Here is a 20345-nt window from a genome sequence, read left to right as displayed (position 1 = left end):
TGATCTGAAAAGCCAATTAGCTGCCGTCATGAAACAAAAGACACGTCACGCTCTAAAGAAAGACAACACAGCGATACCTGAAAGTAAAAAACCTGACCATACCACTCCTGAACTACCAAGCAGCCACCCCAGTACACGGCCCAAACCCTGGTATTGTTTCCGCTGTGGGGAGGATGGACACATAGTTGCTAACTGTGGGTCCGAACCAAACCCAGCCCTCGTGGCTGCAAAACAAAAAGAACTAAGAGTGAAAAGACAAATCTGGGACAGCCAAAATAGCCTTGCCCCTTTAAACTAAAGGCTGCCTCTGTTGAGGGACAAACAGAGGCTGCTCAGGATTGTATCCGTCCCCCTCAGACCCGCCAAAAAGTGTTTTTCAAAACACGTGCTAACCTAAAGTCACTCACCAAAACATACACCTTCAAGCTCCCATCTGGTTTAATTGGTACAAAAAGTACTGCAGAAGTGAAAGTGAATGGCCGCTCAGTGAACTGTTTGTTAGACACTGGCTCCCAAGTCACCACTGTTCCTGAGTCATACTACAAGCAACATTTGTCGACTTATGAGATAAAGCCACTCTTTGAACTGTTGGAAGTTGAGGGAGCAAATGGCCAATCTGTACCATACTTAGGCTACGTTGAGATGCAGGTTACCTTTCCCAAAGATTTTATGGGTGTCGAAGCTGAAGTGCCTACACTTGCCTTAGTTGTCCCTGATGTGCGTGCCGCTTCACAGTCCATGGTGTTAATTGGGACGAACACATTGGATGTACTGTATGAGATGTACTATAATGCTTGTTCTGAACTGCAGCCTACAATGTCTCATGGCTATAAGGCAGTGTTAAAAGTACTTGAAGTACGGCACAATCAGTCCAAAGATGGTAATCTCAGCTTAGTGACCATGAACAACAAGGAGCCCCAGTTAGTCCAAGCTGGTCAAACTGTAGTCCTGGAAGGCTGTGTTGTTGCATCAGCCTGCAACAATGAGAAGTCAGTCCTGTTAGAGCACCCGAAATTGTCTGCTTTACCTGGTGGTGTCCTGGTAAAGTCTTGCCTTCTCGACCTGCCTGAACGAGCACCTTACCTTGTCCCGGTTATACTTACCAACGAATCCCAACACGATGTGACAATCCCGCAAAAATGTGTAATCGGTGAAATCAGTGCATACCAAAGAGTCCTGTCAAAGGAGCACACAGTGAAATCTCCAAAAGGCCAAATCGAACAGGAAACAAACATCACCTTCAATTTTGAGTCTTCACCTATCAGCGCTGAATGGAAAGAACGCATAACCCAGAAACTAAGTCAAATGCCCGAGGTTTTTGCACAAAATAGCCTTGACTTTGGTAAAACGGATCAAGTGAAACACACGATCAAACTGTCAGACGAAACACCATTCAAACACAGAGTGCGCCCCATACATCCCAGCGACCTGGAAGCGGTTCGTAAGCATTTGCAAGACCTCCGACAAGCTGGCGTAATCAGGGAGTCCACCTCTCCTTTTTCTTCGCCCATCGTAGTAGTGCGCAAGAAAAATGGCGAAGTCCGTCTCTGTATAGATTTCCGAAAGCTTAATATGCAAACTGTGAAGGATGCTTACGCCCTTCCGAACTTGGAGGAGACGTTCTCCACCCTGACAGGTTCGCAATGGTTCTCCGTCCTTGACTTAAAGTCAGGGTACTACCAAATTGAGGTAGAGGAGTTGGACAAACCAAAAACGGCATTTGTGTGTCCCATTGGTTTCTGGGAATTCAATAGAATGCCCCAAGGCATCACAAACGCACCCAGCACTTTCCAGCGCCTGATGGAAAAATGTATGGGTGACATGAACCTAAAGGAGGTGATTGTGTTTCTCGATGACATCATAGTTTTCTCAAAGACACCTGAAGAACATGAGGTCCGTTTGATGAAAGTTCTTAATCGGCTCAAAGAGTACGGCCTCAAACTCTCGCCTGAGAAGTGTAGGTTTTTTCAAAGATCTGTCAAATATCTTGGCCACATTGTGTCCCACCAAGGGGTAGAAACAGATCCTGAGAAGGTTAAAGCCCTGAGTACCTGGCCTGCCCCTCGTGATCTCAAGCAGCTCCGCTCCTTCCTAGGCTTTTCAGGGTACTACAGGCGATTTATCCAGGGCTACTCTAGCATTGTAAAGCTGCTTACTGACCTCACTGCCGGCTACCCACCGCTACGCAAAAGTTCAAAGCCCAAAGCAAAATCTGTGCAGTATCATGATCCCAAATTGGCATTCGGTGACAGGTGGACTCCTGCATGTGAACTTGCTTTCCGCACAATCATTGAGAAGCTCACTAGGGCGCCTGTCCTAGGTTTTGCTGATCCTCAGGTGCCATACACGCTCCACACAGATGCTAGCACTACAGGGCTTGGCGCCGCCCTCTATCAGCAGCAAAATGGTCAAACTAGGGTTATAGCCTATGCAAGCCGGGGGCTATCAAAGAGCGAGTCCCGTTACCCCGCTCATAAGCTAGAATTTCTAGCCCTCAAGTGGGCAGTCACTGAGAAGTTTGCTGACTACTTGTATGGGAACCAGTTCACTGTCATGACTGACAGCAACCCCTTAACGTATGTGTTGACTACGGCTAAGATGGATGCAATGAGCTATCGGTGGCTAGCTGCTCTGTCCACGTTTAACTTTAAGCTTCAGTACAGAGCAGGAAAGCTTAACTCCGACGCAGATGGTCTCTCCAGGCGACCACATGGTGAGCTGGTAAATGATGCAGTGTCCCAAAAAGAGCTTGACCGCATACAGCAGTTCACACAGAATCACCTGTCCCAAACGGAGAACAGTTTAAGTCCAGAAGTAGTGTCTGCAGTTTGCGAGAAACACCTAGTCAGTTCTCCTAGCGACACCAGCCCACCTGTACACTTGCTAGCCGCTAATGTAGCTGCCATCCCAGATGATTTTATCAATGAGATAGCTTGTGGTGGTCTCCCAATTGTGCCCCACCTGTCCCTTGAACAAATCCGAAATGAGCAAAGAACCGACCCTTGCTTGCGAGAAGTCATAACACAAATTGAAACAGGTGAAAAAGTACCTCCGACAGTACGAACCGAACTCCCTGACATCAATCTGTTACTGAGGGAGTTGAACAGACTTGAAATTCAAAATGATATCTTGTATCGAACACGTCAGGATGGAGGAAATGTTACTTACCAACTTGTCTTACCTGAACAGCTCCGTTACACAGTCTTCAAAAGCCTTCATTGTGATATGGGCCACCTAGGCACTGAACGCACCCTAGATCTTGCGAGAACCCGATTTTATTGGCCCCACATGGCATCAGACATTGAAAACAGGATAAAAATGTGCAATCGCTGTGTAAGACGTAAAACTCCTCCCGAAAAAGCTGCCCCCCTCGTGAATATAAAGTCCACCAGGCCTCTCCAGCTAGTGTGTATGGACTTTCTGTCTATTGAACCCGATCGCAGCAACACGAAAGATGTGCTCGTACTGACTGATCACTTCACGAAATACTCACTTGCTATTCCTACTGCAAATCAAAGAGCGCAAACTGTAGCAAAAGCCCTCTGGGACCACTTCCTTGTCCATTATGGGATTCCTGAGCAGTTGCTAAGTGATCAAGGGCCGGATTTTGAATCCCACCTGATACAGGAGCTTTGTAAAATCATGGGCATTCGCAAAATCCGAACAACGCCGTATCACCCCAGAGGTAACCCGGTAGAACGTTTTAACCAAACTCTCTTAAGCATGCTTGGTACCTTGGAAGAAAAAGATAAGTCGCAGTGGCACAGCTTTGTCAAACCACTTGTACATGCGTACAATTGTACGAAAAATGACACAACCGGTTTTACCCCGTATGAGCTAATGTTTGGACGTCAGCCAAGATTGCCAGTCGATCTAGCATTCGGATTGCCCTATAACATCAAAAGTTTCAAGTCACACTCTCAGTACATAGAAAATCTTAAAACAACTCTCCAAGAGAGCTACAAACTAGCAGCTGAAAATGCGCACAAAATGGCTGAAAGAAATACTACAAGATTTGACTTGCGTGTCAATCCCTCCAAGTTGGAACCTGGTGACCGAGTTTTGGTCCGTGCAGTTCGACTCAGGGGTAAACACAAACTAGCCGACAAGTGGGAAGCCGACATTCACACTGTGGTGGATCAAGCAGGCGACTTACCAGTCTATACTATTAGGCCTGAAACAAACCAAGGCCCAGTTCGCACAGTTCACCGCGATCTCTTGCTTCCCTGCAGTTTTCTGGCACCTGTTAAGGAGACCCCGGCCAAGCCAAACCATGCCCTCAAGCTAAAAACCCGACAAAGACCTGAACAAAATGAGGAACATGACCTTTCAGAGCCAGAACCTGCGGATGTCTATTGGCACAAAGAGCAACCAATGCAAACTCCCCTGACATTCACTCGAGTCTATGAAATTCCAAAACCAATGGCATGCCTAAAAGGTTCAAAATCCCCTGATTGTGCCAACTTACCTGATTGTGACCACTTACCTGATTGTGACAACTTACCTGATTGTGACCACTTACCTGATTGTGACCACTTACCTGATTGTGACAACTTACCTGATTGTGACAACTTACCTGATGGTGACAACTTACCTGATTGTGGAATCCCGGAGGAAAATGCAACACATGGGGAACAGTCAAACAATGACCAAGAAACTGAAAGCGGAACCAACGTACCTGACATACCAACCTGTGAAGGGGAAAGGAATGTGGAAGGAAGTGGGATAGAGGAAGACAAAACTCACTCAACTGACAGAGGAAGTGACACAAGCACTGGAACTGAACCCGAAACTGGAACATCGACCATATTGAGACGCTCAGAGAGAACTACAACTCAACCAGAGAGATTTCAGTACAGTCAATTGGGTCAGCCTCTGATAACCATTGCCCAGTCCCTGTTCCATGGACTAAGCCTAGCTTTTACCAGTGCCCTGTCAGAGACTGAAGAAATGATCCTCAAGACTCCCATCCCACCTGTTATTTCTATGCAACCAATCCCATGCAAAGGGACTTGCATGGAATTAAGGGGGGAAAGTGTAACCCAGTGTTAAAAATGAGATAAATAAAATGAACATTTTTTTTACCGGAGCATAAATAGTGATAAAATAACAGAGAGATATAAGTTCATAAGTATGTTGACATAAACATACTAAAAGAAAAAAAAAAAAAAAAAATTTAAGGAGTTGTAAGCTTAAGTTAAAATGTTTTGATTGACACACTGAGCAACCAATAGCAGTAAGCCTGGTGTGATATTAACCAATAAGGTCAACGGTTGAACCGCGGGGCATTGCACAACGCTGCGCCTTGCTCAGTCTTTCATCAGACGCTGACCAGAGAACCCCCTGCTCGTGTGTTACGCGTGGAAATTGGTTTTCCTCTATGGATACAATTGTTGCTGGGTAAGCGCAAACAATTGCTATAACTGCCTGAAGTATCATACGTTGCATATTTGTGACAAAGCCTTTGTTAAATCTTAAGATACTGAAGTGCCGAGTGCCCGTGGAAGCCTCAGGAAACCCCGTAGCCTTGTTAGCACATTGTGCCCTGTATCGGTGAGTCCCATACAAAATGAATTGTGCTAACGTAGCATGCTAATTTTCGCTAGCTTTTTCCATTTTATTAGGCCAAAATGATTAGCTGTGTGTCGATTAATTAAATCAGCACCGCAATTAAAAGGTACAATGTAAAGTCTTGTGTTTTGTTGTGAACGGTTGTATATTTCTGTAATTTTGAAGCGACAGTCTATCAGCTAAGCTAAGCTGTTAACGTAGTTCTTAAGCCCTGGGAATAGTAATTGGAAAACTACAATTGCAATTCACTGCCTCTTTCTAATCTTTTGGTACAAATTATTAGATCAAGACGCCAACAAGTATTCCAAATGTACTTTAAAGGTGTGTTGTTATTTTTTTTGATGTGTACTATGCACTCCAAACAATGGAATTAGTACAATTACTGTATTATCACATTCCAACTATGTTATTTGGTATATTGATGTGGTAATGATGTAATCGTGAACCTTAGGAATTCATAATGTTGTACAACATATTTTATTTTGAAAATTGAATGTGTACAGTAGTTGTGGGTATTGTAGTTCTATAGTACATATTTTAAGCTACTTTATTCTGACCTTATCCATAGGTCAGGTTTTATGTTGGGATCAAAGTCCAAATCGCAGACGTGCAGAGGACGAACAGATCAAGATTCCCAGTACTGGATGGCGAGCCCCAGCCCAAGAGTCAAATGAACTGATAGATTGTAGCCCGACAGGTTATAAAATACACTGAACACTGAGCGAACCTAAAGAAGCAAGAAAAGACTAAAGGACTATACCGGAGTATATTTTATTTCATTTGGATATATTTTATTTTATTTTTATTTTATTTTTTTCAAAGAGCGCTCTCATTTAATTTTGTACTGCCATTTTAGTTCAATTGAGTTCATTGACATTAAATTTTGTATACATAGTTTTCCAGTTAAACAAAGTGTTGTTATGTCTTATGTTGATACACCCCTAGGCTCTTTCAAATCTATAATCTTCTGATCAGGCCATTTCCTCTTTTCTCTGCTGATACATACAGTGGAGATAAATAGACTTCCATTTCCAAATACTGACACAAAGGTCAAGAAATACTAGAAGGGTTACACAGAGCCTTCAGCTTTCAGGCTCCTCTCCTGTGGAACCAGCTCCCAATTCAGATCAGGGAGACAGACACCCTCTCTACTTTTAAGATTAGGCTTAAAACTTTCCTTTTTGCTAAAGCTTATAGTTAGGGCTGGATCAGGTGACCCTGAACCATCCCTTAGTTATGCTGCTATAGACTGCTGGGGGGTTCCCATGATGCACTGAGTGTTTCCTTCTCTTTTTGCTCTGTATGCACCACTCTGTTGTGTGGGCCGCCAGAAGAGGAGGTACTGCTGGCCCACCACCAGAGGGCGCCCTGCCTGAAGTGCGGGCTTCAGGCACGAGAGGGCGCTGCCGCCACGGACACAGAAGGGGGGGACAGCTGTCACTCATTATCTCATGACAGATGTCACTCATCTACACTTCATCATACCACTCCATAAAAAACGGACGTCATCTCCACCTCGTTGCCGAGATATCATCGACCTGTGAAGGTAATATTCTCAGCCTTAAAACAGCCTTAAAACTAACTGTGTCTTAGTCTGAACTCGTTTTACAGCTGTTTTCCTGTGGAGTGCCTTATCTGGGAGATTGGCATAATCAGCGATGGCTTCGCTTCACACCCCAGCCAGATAAGTGTTTGAGACAGGCGCTGCACGAGTGTGTGTGAGAGGTGGAGGTGGACTCTCCACCATTGTTGCTACTGGGTGTGCACACACCCACATCTTATTGTTTCTGCTCCTCGCCAGCAGTACCAGATCCGACATTCGGAGACGGTGGCCACCTGGGGACTCGGGACTTGGCGGCTCCAGTATTCTCCAGGTTCGGTGGCGGAGGAAATCGTGTGGTTCCGGTTCTTCTCAGGACAGACGTCTATCCTCGAGCCTGCCCACACGTCACCTTTGTGGATTGACTGTTTGCAAAATTCTGTATTCCTCTGTATTGTGGTTGTGCTCATTCACAACAGTAAAGTGTTCATATTCGACTCTTTCATTGTCCGTTCATTTACGCCCCCTGTTGTGGGTCCGTGTCACTACACTTTCCCAACAGGATATCTCGGCCAATGTCATGGATCCCGAGGGGCGTCACCCATCTGTTGAACAGCCAATGGAAGAGCAGGATGCACAGGTATCTGCAGGAGGCGTGATTGGTGAGTTGCAGCAAATCCTCACCGCCTTTACCGCTCAGTTGGATCTGATGACCGAGCAAAATGTCATCCTTAATCGCAGGATGGAGGCTCTCACCGCACAGGTGGAGGCGTGCTCAGGGCGCTGCTGCAGCTCCTCCTCCTGCCGACCCAGTGCAGAATAAAGATGTTCCACTGGTCGTTCAACGACCCCCCCCCCCCACCATCCCCTGAAGCATACATAAGTCCCTCAGAGCCGTACGGAGGTTGTGTGGAGACGTGCGCGGACTTCCTTATGCAGTGTTCGCTCGTCTTTGCACAACGACCCGTAATGTACGCGTCTGACGCCAGTAAGGTGGCTTATGTAATTAACTTGCTTTGTGGTGAGGCACGCGCTTGGGCTACGGCGCTTTGGGAGCAAAAGTCACGGCTCCTTACCACTTATACTGGGTTTGTGAGGGAGTTCAGAACAGTTTTTGATCACCCTAACAGAGGAGAGACTGCTTCAACAGTGCTGCTGTCAATGACACAGGGGCGCCGGAGCGCAGCCGAATATGCAGTCGACTTCCGCATCGCGGCTGCGAGGTCCGGCTGGAATAACGTTGCGCTCCGCGCCGCCTTCATAACCGGACTGTCGTCGGTCCTGAAGGAGCACCTGGTAGCGAAGGAAGAACCGCGGGATTTAGATGGGCTTATTGATCTCGTTATACGGTTAGACAATCGGTTGGAGGAACGCCGTCGGGAGCGAGATGAAGGACGTGGCCGGGCACGCGCCGTCCCTCTCCCTTCCGGGTCCGAAAAGGTTCCGCCGTCCCCACGCTCCACAGCCTCATCGCTCCGTGTGGCAACAGCTCCCCCTGCTGACGAAGCTATGGACACAAGCAGGGCCACATTTAACAGACAGAGGAGGCTGGCCCGCGGGGAGTGCTTTGTCTGCGGCTCAAGTGAGCACCAGCAGAGAGACTGCCCCAAGCGATTTAAACACCAATGCCCGCCCCTAGAAACTGGGCTTAGGGTGGACCAAGACATTCACGTGGGACACACACATATTTACACACGACTCCCAGTTACAATCCTGAGCGGGGATTTAACCCTTCAAGCCCCAGCACTGGTGGACACGGGGTCAGAAGGGAATCTGCTAGACAGCAGATGGGCTAGGGAGGTAGGGCTCCCTCTGGTGGCGCTCCCTTCGCCATTGCAGGTGCGGGCACTAGATGGCACCCTTCTCCCTTTAATCACGCACAAGACACAACCTGTAACTCTGGTGGTGTCTGGAAATCATCGGGAGGAGATCGAGTTTTTTGTGACTCCTACCTCCCGAGTGATTTTGGGCTTCCCATGGATGTTGAAACACAATCCCCGGATTGATTGGCCATCTGGGGTGGTGGATCAGTGGAGCGAAACCTGCCATCAGATGTGTTTAGGTTCCTCGGTTCCTCCCGGTTTACAGGCTAAAGAGGAGGTCAAAGTCCCTCCCAATCTGACAGCGGTGCCAGTTGAGTACCACGATCTTGCTGACGTCTTCAGCAAGGATCTGGCACTCACCCTTCCCCCGCACCGTCCGTACGATTGTGCCATTGATTTGATTCCCGTCCAGCAGGCTGTACAACCTCTCACGACCTGAGCACGAATCAATGGAGACCTACATCCGGGACTCATTAGCTGCCAGGCTGATCCGGAATTCCACCTCCCCGATGGGTGCAGGTTTCTTTTTTGTGGGCAAGAAAGATGGCAGACTCCATCCATGCATTGATTACAGGGGGCTGAATGAGATTACGTTTCGCAATCGATACCCGTTGCCCTTGTTAGATTCCGTGTTCACCCCCCTGAATGGAGCCAAAATCTTTACAAAGTTGGATCTTAGGAATGCGTATCACCTGGTTCGGGTCCGGAAGGGAGACGAGTGGAAGACGGCATTTAACACTCCATTAGGTTATTTTGAGTACCTGGTCATGCCGTTCGGCCTCACTAACGCCCCCGCGACGTTCCAAGCTTTGGTTAATGATGTCTTGCGGGACTTCCTGCACCGATTCATCTTCGTATATCTGGACGATATACTCATCTTTTCTCCGGACCCTGAGACTCATGTCCAGCATGTACGTCAGGTCCTGCAGCGGTTGTTGGAGAACCGGCTGTTTGTGAAGGGCGAGAAGTGCGAGTTCCACTGCACTTCTTTGTCCTTCCTGGGGTTTTTCATCTCCTCCAACTCCGTCGCCCCTGATCTGGCCAAGGTTGCGGCGGTGAGAGATTGGCCCCAACCAACTAGCCGTAGGAAGCTGCAACAGTTCCTCGGCTTTGCAAATTTCTACAGGAGGTTCATTAAGGGCTACAGTCAGGTAGTTAGCCCCCTGACAGCCCTGACCTCTCCAAAAGTCCCCTTCACCTGGTCGGATCGGTGCGAAGCCGCGTTCAAGGAGTTGAAACGACGGTTCTCGACTGCACCAGTTCTGGTGCAGCCCGACCCTAGCCGCCAGTTTGTAGTTGAAGTGGACACCTCTGACTCAGGGATAGGAGCCGTGCTATCCCAGAGCGGAGAGACCGATAAGGTTCTTCACCCGTGTGCCTACTTTTCTCGCAGGTTGACCCCGGCTGAACAGAACTGTGACGTCGGCAACCGAGAACTCCTTGCGGTGAAAGAGGCTCTTGATGAGTGGAGACACCTGTTGGAGGGAGCGTCTGTGCCGTTCACGGTTTTCACTGACCATCGGAACTTGGAGTATATCAGGACCACCAAGCGGCTGAACCCCAGGCAAGCCCGCTGGTCACTGATCTTCGGACGTTTTGACTTCCGGATCACCTATCGCCCCGGGACCAAGAACCAGAGATCAGATGCCTTGTCCCGGGTACGCAAAGACGAAGTCAAAACTGAGCTGTCGGATCCACCGGAGCCCATCATTCCGGAGTCCACTATCGTGACCACCCTCACCTGGGACGTGGAGAAGACCGTCCGGGAGGCCCTGGCACGGAGCCCGGATCCCGGAACTGGGCCGAAGAACCGACTTTACGTCCCACAAGAGGCCTGAGCTGCAGTCTTGGATTTCTGTCACGGTTCCAAGCGCTCCTGTCATCCAGGGGTGCGAAGGACCATGGCAGTTGTCCGGCAGCGCTTCTGGTGGGCGTCTATGGAGGCCGACGTCCAGGAGTACATCCAGGCCTGCACCACCTGTGCCAGGGGCAAGGCAGACCACAAAAGGTCCCAAGGACTTCTCCAGCTGCTTCCTGTGCCTCATCGCCCCTGGTCCCATATCGGCCTGGATTTCATCACGGGCCTCCCGACGTCCCAGGGCAACACCACCATCCTCACGATAGTGGACCGATTCTCCAAGGCAGCCCACTTCGTGGCCCTCCCGAAGCTCCCAACGGCCCAGGAGACAGCAGACCTCCTGGTCCACCACGTCATCCGTCTGCATGGGATACCAACTGACGTCGTCTCAGAACGTGGTCCCCAGTTTTCCTCTCAAGTCTGGAGGAGTTTCTGCCGAGAACTGGGGGCCACCGTGAGCCTCTCGTCCGGGTACCACCCACAGACGAACGGACAGGCAGAACGGGCCAACCAAGAGTTGGAACAGACCCTCTGCTGTGTGACATCCGCACACCCAACGGCCTGGAGTAACCATCTGGCCTGGATCGAGTATGCACATAACAGCCAGGTGTCTTCTGCCACCGGCCTCTCCCCATTTGAGGTGTGTCTAGGGTACCAGCCCCCATTGTTTCCCATGGTGGAGAGAGAGGTCGGTGTGCCCTCGGTCCAGGCCCACATGCGGAGGTGCCGTTGGGTGTGGCGCACCGCCCGTTCTGCCTTGTTGAATGCCCGGACGAAGGCTAAGACCCATGCAGACCGCCGGCGGTCCCCGGCTCCTGCATACCAGCCTGGGCAGGAGGTGTGGTTATCAACGAAGGACATCCCCCTCCAAGTGGACTCCCCTAAGTTGAAGGACAGGTACATCGGACCATTTAAAATCCTCAAGATCCTCAGCCCTGCCGCAGTGAAGCTCCAACTCCCAGCTTCACTGCAGATCCACCCTGTTTTCCATGTGTCCAGACTGAAACCACACCACACCTCACCCCTCTGTGCTCCCGGTCCGGCGCCGCCTCCTGCCCGGATCATTGACGGGGAGCCGGCTTGGACAGTGCGCCGGCTCCTGGACGTCCATCGAATGGGCCGGGGGTTCCAGTATTTGATGGACTGGGTGGGGTATGGACCAGAAGAACGCTCCTGGGTAAAGAGGAGCTTCATCCTGGACCCGGCCCTCCTGGCCGATTTCTACCGCCGTCACCCGGATAAACCTGGTGGGCCGCCAGAAGAGGAGGTACTGCTGGCCCACCACCAGAGGGCGCCCTGCCTGAAGTGCGGGCTTCAGGCACGAGAGGGCGCTGCCGCCACGGACACAGCCGGGGGTGACAGCTGTCACTCATTATCTCATGACAGCTGTCACCCATCTACACTTCATCATACCACTCCATAAAAACCGGACGTCATCTCCACCTCGTTGCTGAGATATCATCGACCTGTGAAGGTAATATTCTCAGCCTTAAAACTAACTGTGTCTTAGTCTGAACTCATTTTACAGCCGTTTTCCTGTGGAGTGCCTTATCTGGGAGATTGGCATAATCAGCGACGGCTTCGCTTCACACCCCAGCCAGATAAGTGTTTGAGACAGGAGCTGCATGAGTGTGTGTGAGAGGTGGAGGTGGACTCTCCACCATTGTTGCTACTGGGTGTGCACATACCCACATCTTATTGTTTCTGCTCCTCGCCAGCAGTACCAGATCCGACATTTGGAGACGGTGGCCACCTGGGGACTCGGGACTTGGCGGCTCCAGTATTCTCCAGGTTCAGTGGCAGAGGAAATCGTGTGGTTCCGGTTCTTCTCAGGACAGACGTCTTCTATCCTCGAGCCTGCCCACACGTCACCTTTGTGGATTGTCTGTTTGCAAAATTCTGTATTCCTCTGTATTGTGGTTGTGCTCATTCACAACAGTAAAGTGTTCATATTTGACTCTTTCATTGTCCGTTCATTTACGCCCCCTGTTGTGGGTCCGTGTCACTACACTTTCCCAACACACTCTGCATTTAATCATTAGTGATTGATCTCTGCTCCCCTCCACAGCATGTCTTTTTCCTGGTTCTCTCCCTCAGCCCCAACCAGTCCCAGCAGAAGACTGACCCTCCCTGAGCCTGGTTCTGCTGGAGGTTTCTTCCTGTTAAAAGGGAGTTTTTCCTTCCCACTGTTGCCAAGTGCTTGCTCACAGGGGGTCGTTTTGACTGTTGGGGTTTTTCTGGAATTATTGTATGGCCTTGCCTTACAATATAAAGCACCTTGGAGCAACTGTTTGTTGTGATTTGGTGCTATATAAGTAAAATTGATTAGATTTGATTTGATTTGATATGAATTGAAAGCTTAATTTAAAAACTGATTCGTTCTACATGTGGCCCAAGACCCAAAACCCAAAATTACCCCCCAACACCACCTGCACGAAAATGTTTCAATTCTAGAAGCTCTGAAATGCAATCTGGGACTATTCCAGACAATAAACTGCAGTGAGTGCAGCATCCATTTAGTGAAAAAAAAAAAAACAACTTTCCTTATTCAAATTCATTCCAGTAGTATTCTGCTCTTACTAGGATGCAGTAGTTTTCTAGTTTGGCAGATTGTTCTGGAGGAAATCACTGAAGAAATTAACACATTGAAAATATGGTTTGACCGAAACAAATTGTCATTAAATAAGACAGGGATGAAGTGGAGGTGTAAGAGTCACTAGGTGTTCACAGGAAACACTTATTTATTTATGTATGTATGTATTTATTTATGTATGTTCATTGTTAGTTGCTTTTATATTTTCTGCTGTGTTTCTATTCAGGTTCTTTTTGCCTCTTTCTCTAAAATTGTATATAATAATCATTAGATTATTAATATATAAACAAAAATAAATTTAAGAAATATTACAATTTGAAAACAAATGCACCCGAACATGATGAGAGCTGCTTAATGCTAACTTTTAACATTGAAAATGGCATAGACATGCTAACGCGTTAGCGTCGCTCCTGTTTTTAAGTTATAAAATACATCTATCAACTGTTTCAGAAGACCATAACAGGTCGGTTTAACATAGAAAAGGTAAATACTACTCACAGAAGTATGCTCTTTAGGGTTTTAGCGGGGGAAAATTAAGCGAAAGAAAGAAAGAATAAGCAAAGCAATAGGTCGGAGCATTGCTTCAATCTGCGAACCACTGCTTCGATTGGTTCACGGTTCAAAGCAAAGCCATGCTGCAGAAAAGTTGATTACAGGCGCACATGACGTGAAATATATATATATATAAACATTAAACTGAAGCCAAGAGTAACGAGGCTGTTTGTTTTAAAAATGTAAGGAATAGAAAGTACAGATACTTGTGTGAAAATGTAATGAGTAGAAGTCAGAAGTAGGCAGAAAAATAAGTAAAGGAGTAAAGTATAGATACCTAAAAAGTGTACTTAAGTACAGTAACGAAGTATTTGTACTTCGTTACTTGACACCTCTGCGTTTCACCCCTAAAATGAATGGGGGAAAACATCATTTTTTGTGTGTCAAATCAATGTTTTTTGTGGACGTTGACAGTGAATACATCAAAATGTTTAAAATCTGTTTTGCAAGGATGTAACCACATGACTATTGTTACTTATTAAGTGGACAAACTTTCCAAAGACAATATTTTGAGGACTAAGGGCCCTGTCCCACTGGGGCGAGGATTAATTGCGCATGAATTGAGTATACAAAGTACGGGCGTTCGTTGTCGTCCGCAACAAAATGGCCAAAAATGACAAATGTCCCAGTATGAATTACGGATATACGAGGGCTGTCCATAAAGTATAGGTCCTTTTTATTTTTTTCAAAAACTATATGGATTTCATTCATATGTTTTTACGTCAGACATGCATGAACCCTCGTGCGCATGCGTGAGTTTTCCACGCCTGTCGGTGACGTCATTCGCCTGTGAGCACTCCTTGTGGGAGGAGTCGTCCAGCCCCTCGTCGGAATTCCTTTGTCTGAGAAGTTGCTGAGAGACTGGCGCTTTGTTTGATCAAAGTTTTTTCTAAACCTGTGAGACACATCCAAGTGGACATGGTTCAAAAAATTAAGCTGGTTTTCAGTGAAAATTTTAACGGCTGATGAGAGATTTTGAGGTGACACTGTCGCTTTAAGGACTTCCCACGGTGCGAGACATCGCGCTGCGCTCTCAGGCGGCGTCATCAGCCTGTTTCAAGCTGAAAACCTCCACATTTCAGGCTCTATTGATCCAGGACGTCGTGAGAGAACAGAGAAGTTTCAGAAGAAGTCGGTTTCAGCATTTTATCCGGATATTCCACTGTTAAAGGAGATTTTTTTAATGAAAGACGGGCGGACGGGTCCGCGCGTCGGGACGCAGCCGGCGCGGTGTGGCGGCACAGGAAAAACACCTCCGTGTTGATAACCATTTGTAAAATCCAGGCGGCTTTTGATGGCTTTCAGTGGAGTGAGTATATGAGAAATTGTTTAACAGCTGGACATGTTCCAACTTGTCCTTAACGCTTCCAACAGAGGTGTTTTTCCTGTGGCGGAGCGTCGTGGCGGCTGCGAGCCGACACACGGACCCGTCTGCACGTCTTTCATTAAAAAAATCTCCTTTAACAGTGGAATATCCGGATAAAATGCTGAAACTGACTTCTTCTGAAACTTCTCTGTTCTCTCACGACGTCCTGGATCAATAGAGCCTGAAATGTGGAGGTTTTCAGCTTGAAACAGGCTGATGACGCCGCCTGAGAGCGCTGTGCGACGTCTCGCACTGTGGGAAGTCCTTAAAGCGACAGTGTCACCTCAAAATCTCTCATCAGCCGTTAAAATTTTCATTGAAAACCAGCTTAATTTTTCGAACCATGTCCACTTGGATGTGTCTCACAGGTTTAGAAAAAATTTTGATCAAACAAAGCGCCAGTCTCTCAGCAACTTCTCAAAGGAATTCCGACGACGGGCTGGACGACTCCTCCCACAAGGAGTGCTCACAGGCATATGACGTCACCGACAGGCGTGGAAAAACTCACGCATGCGCACGAGGGTTCAAGCATGTCTGACGTAAAAACATATGAATGAAATCCATATAGTTTTTGAAAAAAATATAAAGGACCTATACTTTATGGACAGACCTCGTATTAATAATACATAGTGAATATATGATGAACAGTCACGGTTGTATAACACATGTAGTGAGGAAACGGATCCGACGCATTGCGATTATCATGCAAAAACGCTTTATTCGTGGCCAGTCTGTATGCAGTCACTACAACTTATTTTAGTTCCTGATGTGGACATGATGGGCACGCAAAATATTCATTTTACACACTGTCCCAGTCCGCTGCCAAGCCGCAAATCCCCGTCAGTTGCGGATATCAGCACATGACAGCGAATATACAGCGCATAGATTGAGTATGTTTGTGTATGTATTGAGTATGTAAGGAGTATGTAAGGCAGATGTCATCCGCAGCCAAAATTTTTTGCAGCTCAAAAATCCTGGTAATGGAGAAACGTGCCTCTGCGGATAATTGTGGACATGTGCAGGTGTCGGCCGACTCATACAAGCACGTTTCACACATATTGCGGATGTTAAGTGAATATGAGCCAATTTTGTGAGCAATCCATACGCAAATCCTCCTAAACGCCAGTGGGACAGGGCCCTAAAGTGAGAGGATTTTTTTTAATAGTACATCTCGGACAAACAGCATTTATGAAGCACAGCACAATGTGACAATTGTCTTCAAGACCACAAATTTTAGCCTTTCTTTTCATGTGCCAGGAGAATATTCTTACTAAAGTTGTGTTTTCTCTATCAAAAGCATGGGAACAACTGAGTATGTGGTTTGCGCCGCGTGTTGCACCATGCTAAGCTAAGATGCTACATGCAGGACACGAGCCAGCTTCACTGAGGAAGCTGCTTCTGTGATCACGGAATTGGACAGAACAAGACAGCCGGATGTGGTCCAGCTTCAGTTTTTGTGTTATTGGCCAAACTGAGCAAAAAGTTTGTGTTCTGTGTGAGAGGGATCAGCCACTATCTTCCTTGCTTGCCTCAGGGCCCTGGAAGTCCGCAGGTCCTGAAGGGATGGCAGATTGTAGTCCACTTTCTCTGCTGCATGAATGATGCACTACAGTCTGCTCCTGTCCTTAGCAGTAGCAGCAGCATACCACACTGTGATTGAGAAGTAGATGATGTACTCAGTGATGGCAGTGTAGAAGTTCACCATCACTGTTTTTTGCAGGTTGAAATTCCTTAGCTGTGGCAGAAAGTGTATCCTCTGTTGTGCTCTCTTGGTGAGAGAGCTGACGTTCAGCTCCCACTTGAGGGTTACCTGGGTGATGGTGATCCCCAGGTAACAAAAGAACTCCACAATGGCGAGTGGTTCATTTATCACAGGGTGAAAAATGGACTGAATTTGTATAGCACTTTTCCATCTGCATCAGAAACTCAAAGCGCTTTACAACTAACAGCTCACATTCACCCTGATGTGAGGGTGCTGCCATACAATGTACTCACTACACACCGGGAGCAACTAGGGGATTAAGGATCTTGCCCAAGGGTCACACAGGGTGATGGGGTTGGCCGGGACTGGGCTCTTCCTGAAGTCAACAACTATTTCCACTGTCTTGAGGGAATTGAGCTCCAGATTGTTCTGTTTGCACCAGGACAGCAGGTGATCAGTCTCCCGTCTGTAGGCAGACTCATCCCCATCAGAGAGAAGTCCAATGAGGGTTGTATTGTCCACGAACTTCAGACTGGTGGCTGGAGGTGCAGCTGTTGGTATACAGGGAGAAGAGTAGGGTGGAAAGAACGTAGCCTCGGAGGGAATCTGATACTGACGGACCATGTGTTGGAGATGTGCTCCCCCCGCCACCCCCCGGCTTTGTGTGTTGCCTTCTATTGGACAGGAAGTCAGTGATCGCTCTACAGGTGGAGTCGGGCACGCCAAGCTGAGAGAGCCTGACCTGCAGCAGAGCCAGAATGATCGTAGTGAAAGCAGAACTGAAGTCCACAAACAGAATCCTGGCATAGGTTCCTGGGGAGTCCAGATGCTGGAGGATGAAGTGGAGGGCTGTGTTGACAGCGTCGTCAACCAACCTGTTAGCTCTGTAGGTGAACTGCAGGGGATCCAAGCGAGGGTCAGAGATGGCCTTGATGTGTGTGAGGACAAGGCGCTTGAAGGTCTTCATCACTACAGAGGTCAGGGTGACAGGTCTGTAGACATTAAGTCCTGAAACAAATGTCCATCTCCACCTCTTTCTAACCCGCGGTGTATTCAGAAAAAAACAAACATTGCATACGTCTCAGTACGACTGAATAATAATGATTATATAGCATGAAAGTGGTCTCTCTGATTTCAATGCTGTTGTGTTCACACAAAGAGCCATATAGAATTATTATCCATTGTGTAGCACTGTATTTTGTCGACAAAAAAACAATGTCCCACCGTCAGCCTTCTTCTCCAGACGTGATGGTGTTACTGACAGTGGGGTACCTGGTAGCGCTTAGCCTAGCCATCAGTTTAGCTCAGGTTAGCCAATAACTCAAAGGGCTGGTAGTTGGTTCAGGTCGTAGCTGTTGTGTTAACAGTGGTCACTCAACGTCACGTTTGTGTTCAACTCCATGATCACAGCTTTCTCAGTGAGACTTGCTGGCATCCCGCATGTAGCATCTTAGCTTAGCATAGCTTAACTTAGCTTAGCACGATGTGACGCAACACACAAACACAGCCGGTTCCACACGTTCGGGGAAGACAACACACTTTCTCCTGGCCAGATGAAAAGAAAGGATAAAATCCTTGGCTAGATCCATGTTTTGAAGACCATTCTAATCCTGTGCTGGGATTCACGTGTCTGAGATGCACTATAAAAAGAGAACTCACTTTCACCCACAAAATATTATCTTTGGAAAATCTGTCCACTGAATAAGCCACACTAATCATGTGACTACATCCTTGGAAAATACACATTTAACCATTTTGATGCATTCACTGTCAAAGTACACTAAAAACACTTATTTTTACACTGTAAAAATTTCAGTTTTTCCCCATTCATTTCAATAGAGGGCCTGGAAGAGGCATTACCATACATGATGTCATCAAAGTCCACATTCCCCTTAGCTTGTGTTTTTGAGTGTTTATCAGCAGCAAGTGAAATCAGGCTAATTTCCCCATGTTTATTACTTAATTTCTCAGAGCATATGGCACCAAAAATAAAATGCAATATATCAATATTTTTATAATTATTTATTTAGAATAGTCAGCTCATTTGGCATCTTATTTATTGGTGATGCACACTTTAAGGATTGGTTGAGAGACACACTCTCATTTCCTGTCCCCTCGACAGGCCACGGTGCTGCCCCTTGTGAGTGTTATGGAGGCTTTGATACCTGGTTGAGATCTTGTGAAGGACCGGGGTTGTGGAGCAGATCGGTGGCTTCAGGTGAGGCGGCCGGAGTCCATTGACGCAAGCCTCTGACTCCCTGTGACTCATGGTCACATTGTGGATCAGGATCAGGCCATTATCTGGACCAAAACCAAAATAAGGTATGGTATTTTATATGGTAACCGTATATATCATAAACTCCCTAATGGAACAAAACTGGGCAGCGGTCAGATAAGATGTTTTAATCAATGACATCAGAAAAATGTTGTAGAGGTTATGAAATCCATCAGTCAGCTGACTGAGCAACATACTGATTCTTTATCAATTGTATCGGATGTGGTGGAACATCAAGCTAATGTTTAAGAACTACTTTATCTATAATTCAGGTTTTATTATGTCCGCCAAGGATGTAATAAAATCATTACCGTTTATTTATTTGTATGTCTGTCTGTCTGTCTGTCTGCCTGTTAGCGGGATTACATCAAAACTACTGAACAGATTTTGACAAAATTTTCAACACAGATACTTATTAGGTCATGGAAGACTTCACTGAATTTTGGAGTTGATCCAAATCCAGATCCGGATTCTGGATTAAGGTTTCCCTTTATATAGGCTTTGAAGGATTTCTTCAAAACTGCTTCAGGGATTCTCACCAAATTTGCACTCCAGATAGATATTAGGCCATGGAAGACTTCATTAAAATTTTGAAGGTGATCCGGATCCAGATCCGGATTCTGTATCAATATTCACTTTATATATATATGCTTTTAGAGATTATGTCAAAACTATGTCATGGATTCTCACCAAATTTGCACCACAGATAGATTCAGGCATGGAAGTCTTCACACAGTGTTGGAGGTGATCCAGATCCAGATCCTGATTCTGGATCAAGATTTCCCTTTATATAGGTTTTGAATGATTACTTCAAAACTGCTTCACAGATTCTCACCAAATTTACACCACAGAGAGATAAGGCTCCATTAAATTTTGGAGGTGATCCGGATCCAGATTCTGGATCAAGATTTCCCTTTATATAGGCTGTGAAGGATTACTTCAAAACTACTTCATAGATTCTCACCAAATTTGCACCACAGAAAGATATTAGGGTCTGGAAGATTCTACTGAATTTTGGAGGTGATCCGGATCCAGATTGGTGGACGTCCGAAATCTGTTGTTGCT

The 20345-nt window shown here is 46.9% G+C and overlaps 1 protein-coding gene across 1 annotated transcript in view; it reads right to left on the bottom strand.

Moving 5' to 3' along the window:
• Positions 1–20345, bottom strand: part of LOC117502208 (L-rhamnose-binding lectin CSL3-like) — a 45156-nt gene that overhangs the window by 20403 nt on the left and 4408 nt on the right. The window contains exon 4 of the mRNA XM_034161242.1: positions 19171–19306. Within this exon, the coding sequence (XP_034017133.1) occupies positions 19171–19306 (136 nt within the window). The remainder of the gene's footprint in view (positions 1–19170; positions 19307–20345) is intronic.

The sequence above is a fragment of the Thalassophryne amazonica genome, chromosome 20, assembly GCF_902500255.1.
Source record: "Thalassophryne amazonica chromosome 20, fThaAma1.1, whole genome shotgun sequence".
NCBI lineage: Eukaryota > Metazoa > Chordata > Actinopteri > Batrachoidiformes > Batrachoididae > Thalassophryne > Thalassophryne amazonica.
The sequence above is the reverse complement of the archived record's forward strand: the minus strand, read 5'-3'. Positions and strand labels throughout refer to the sequence as shown.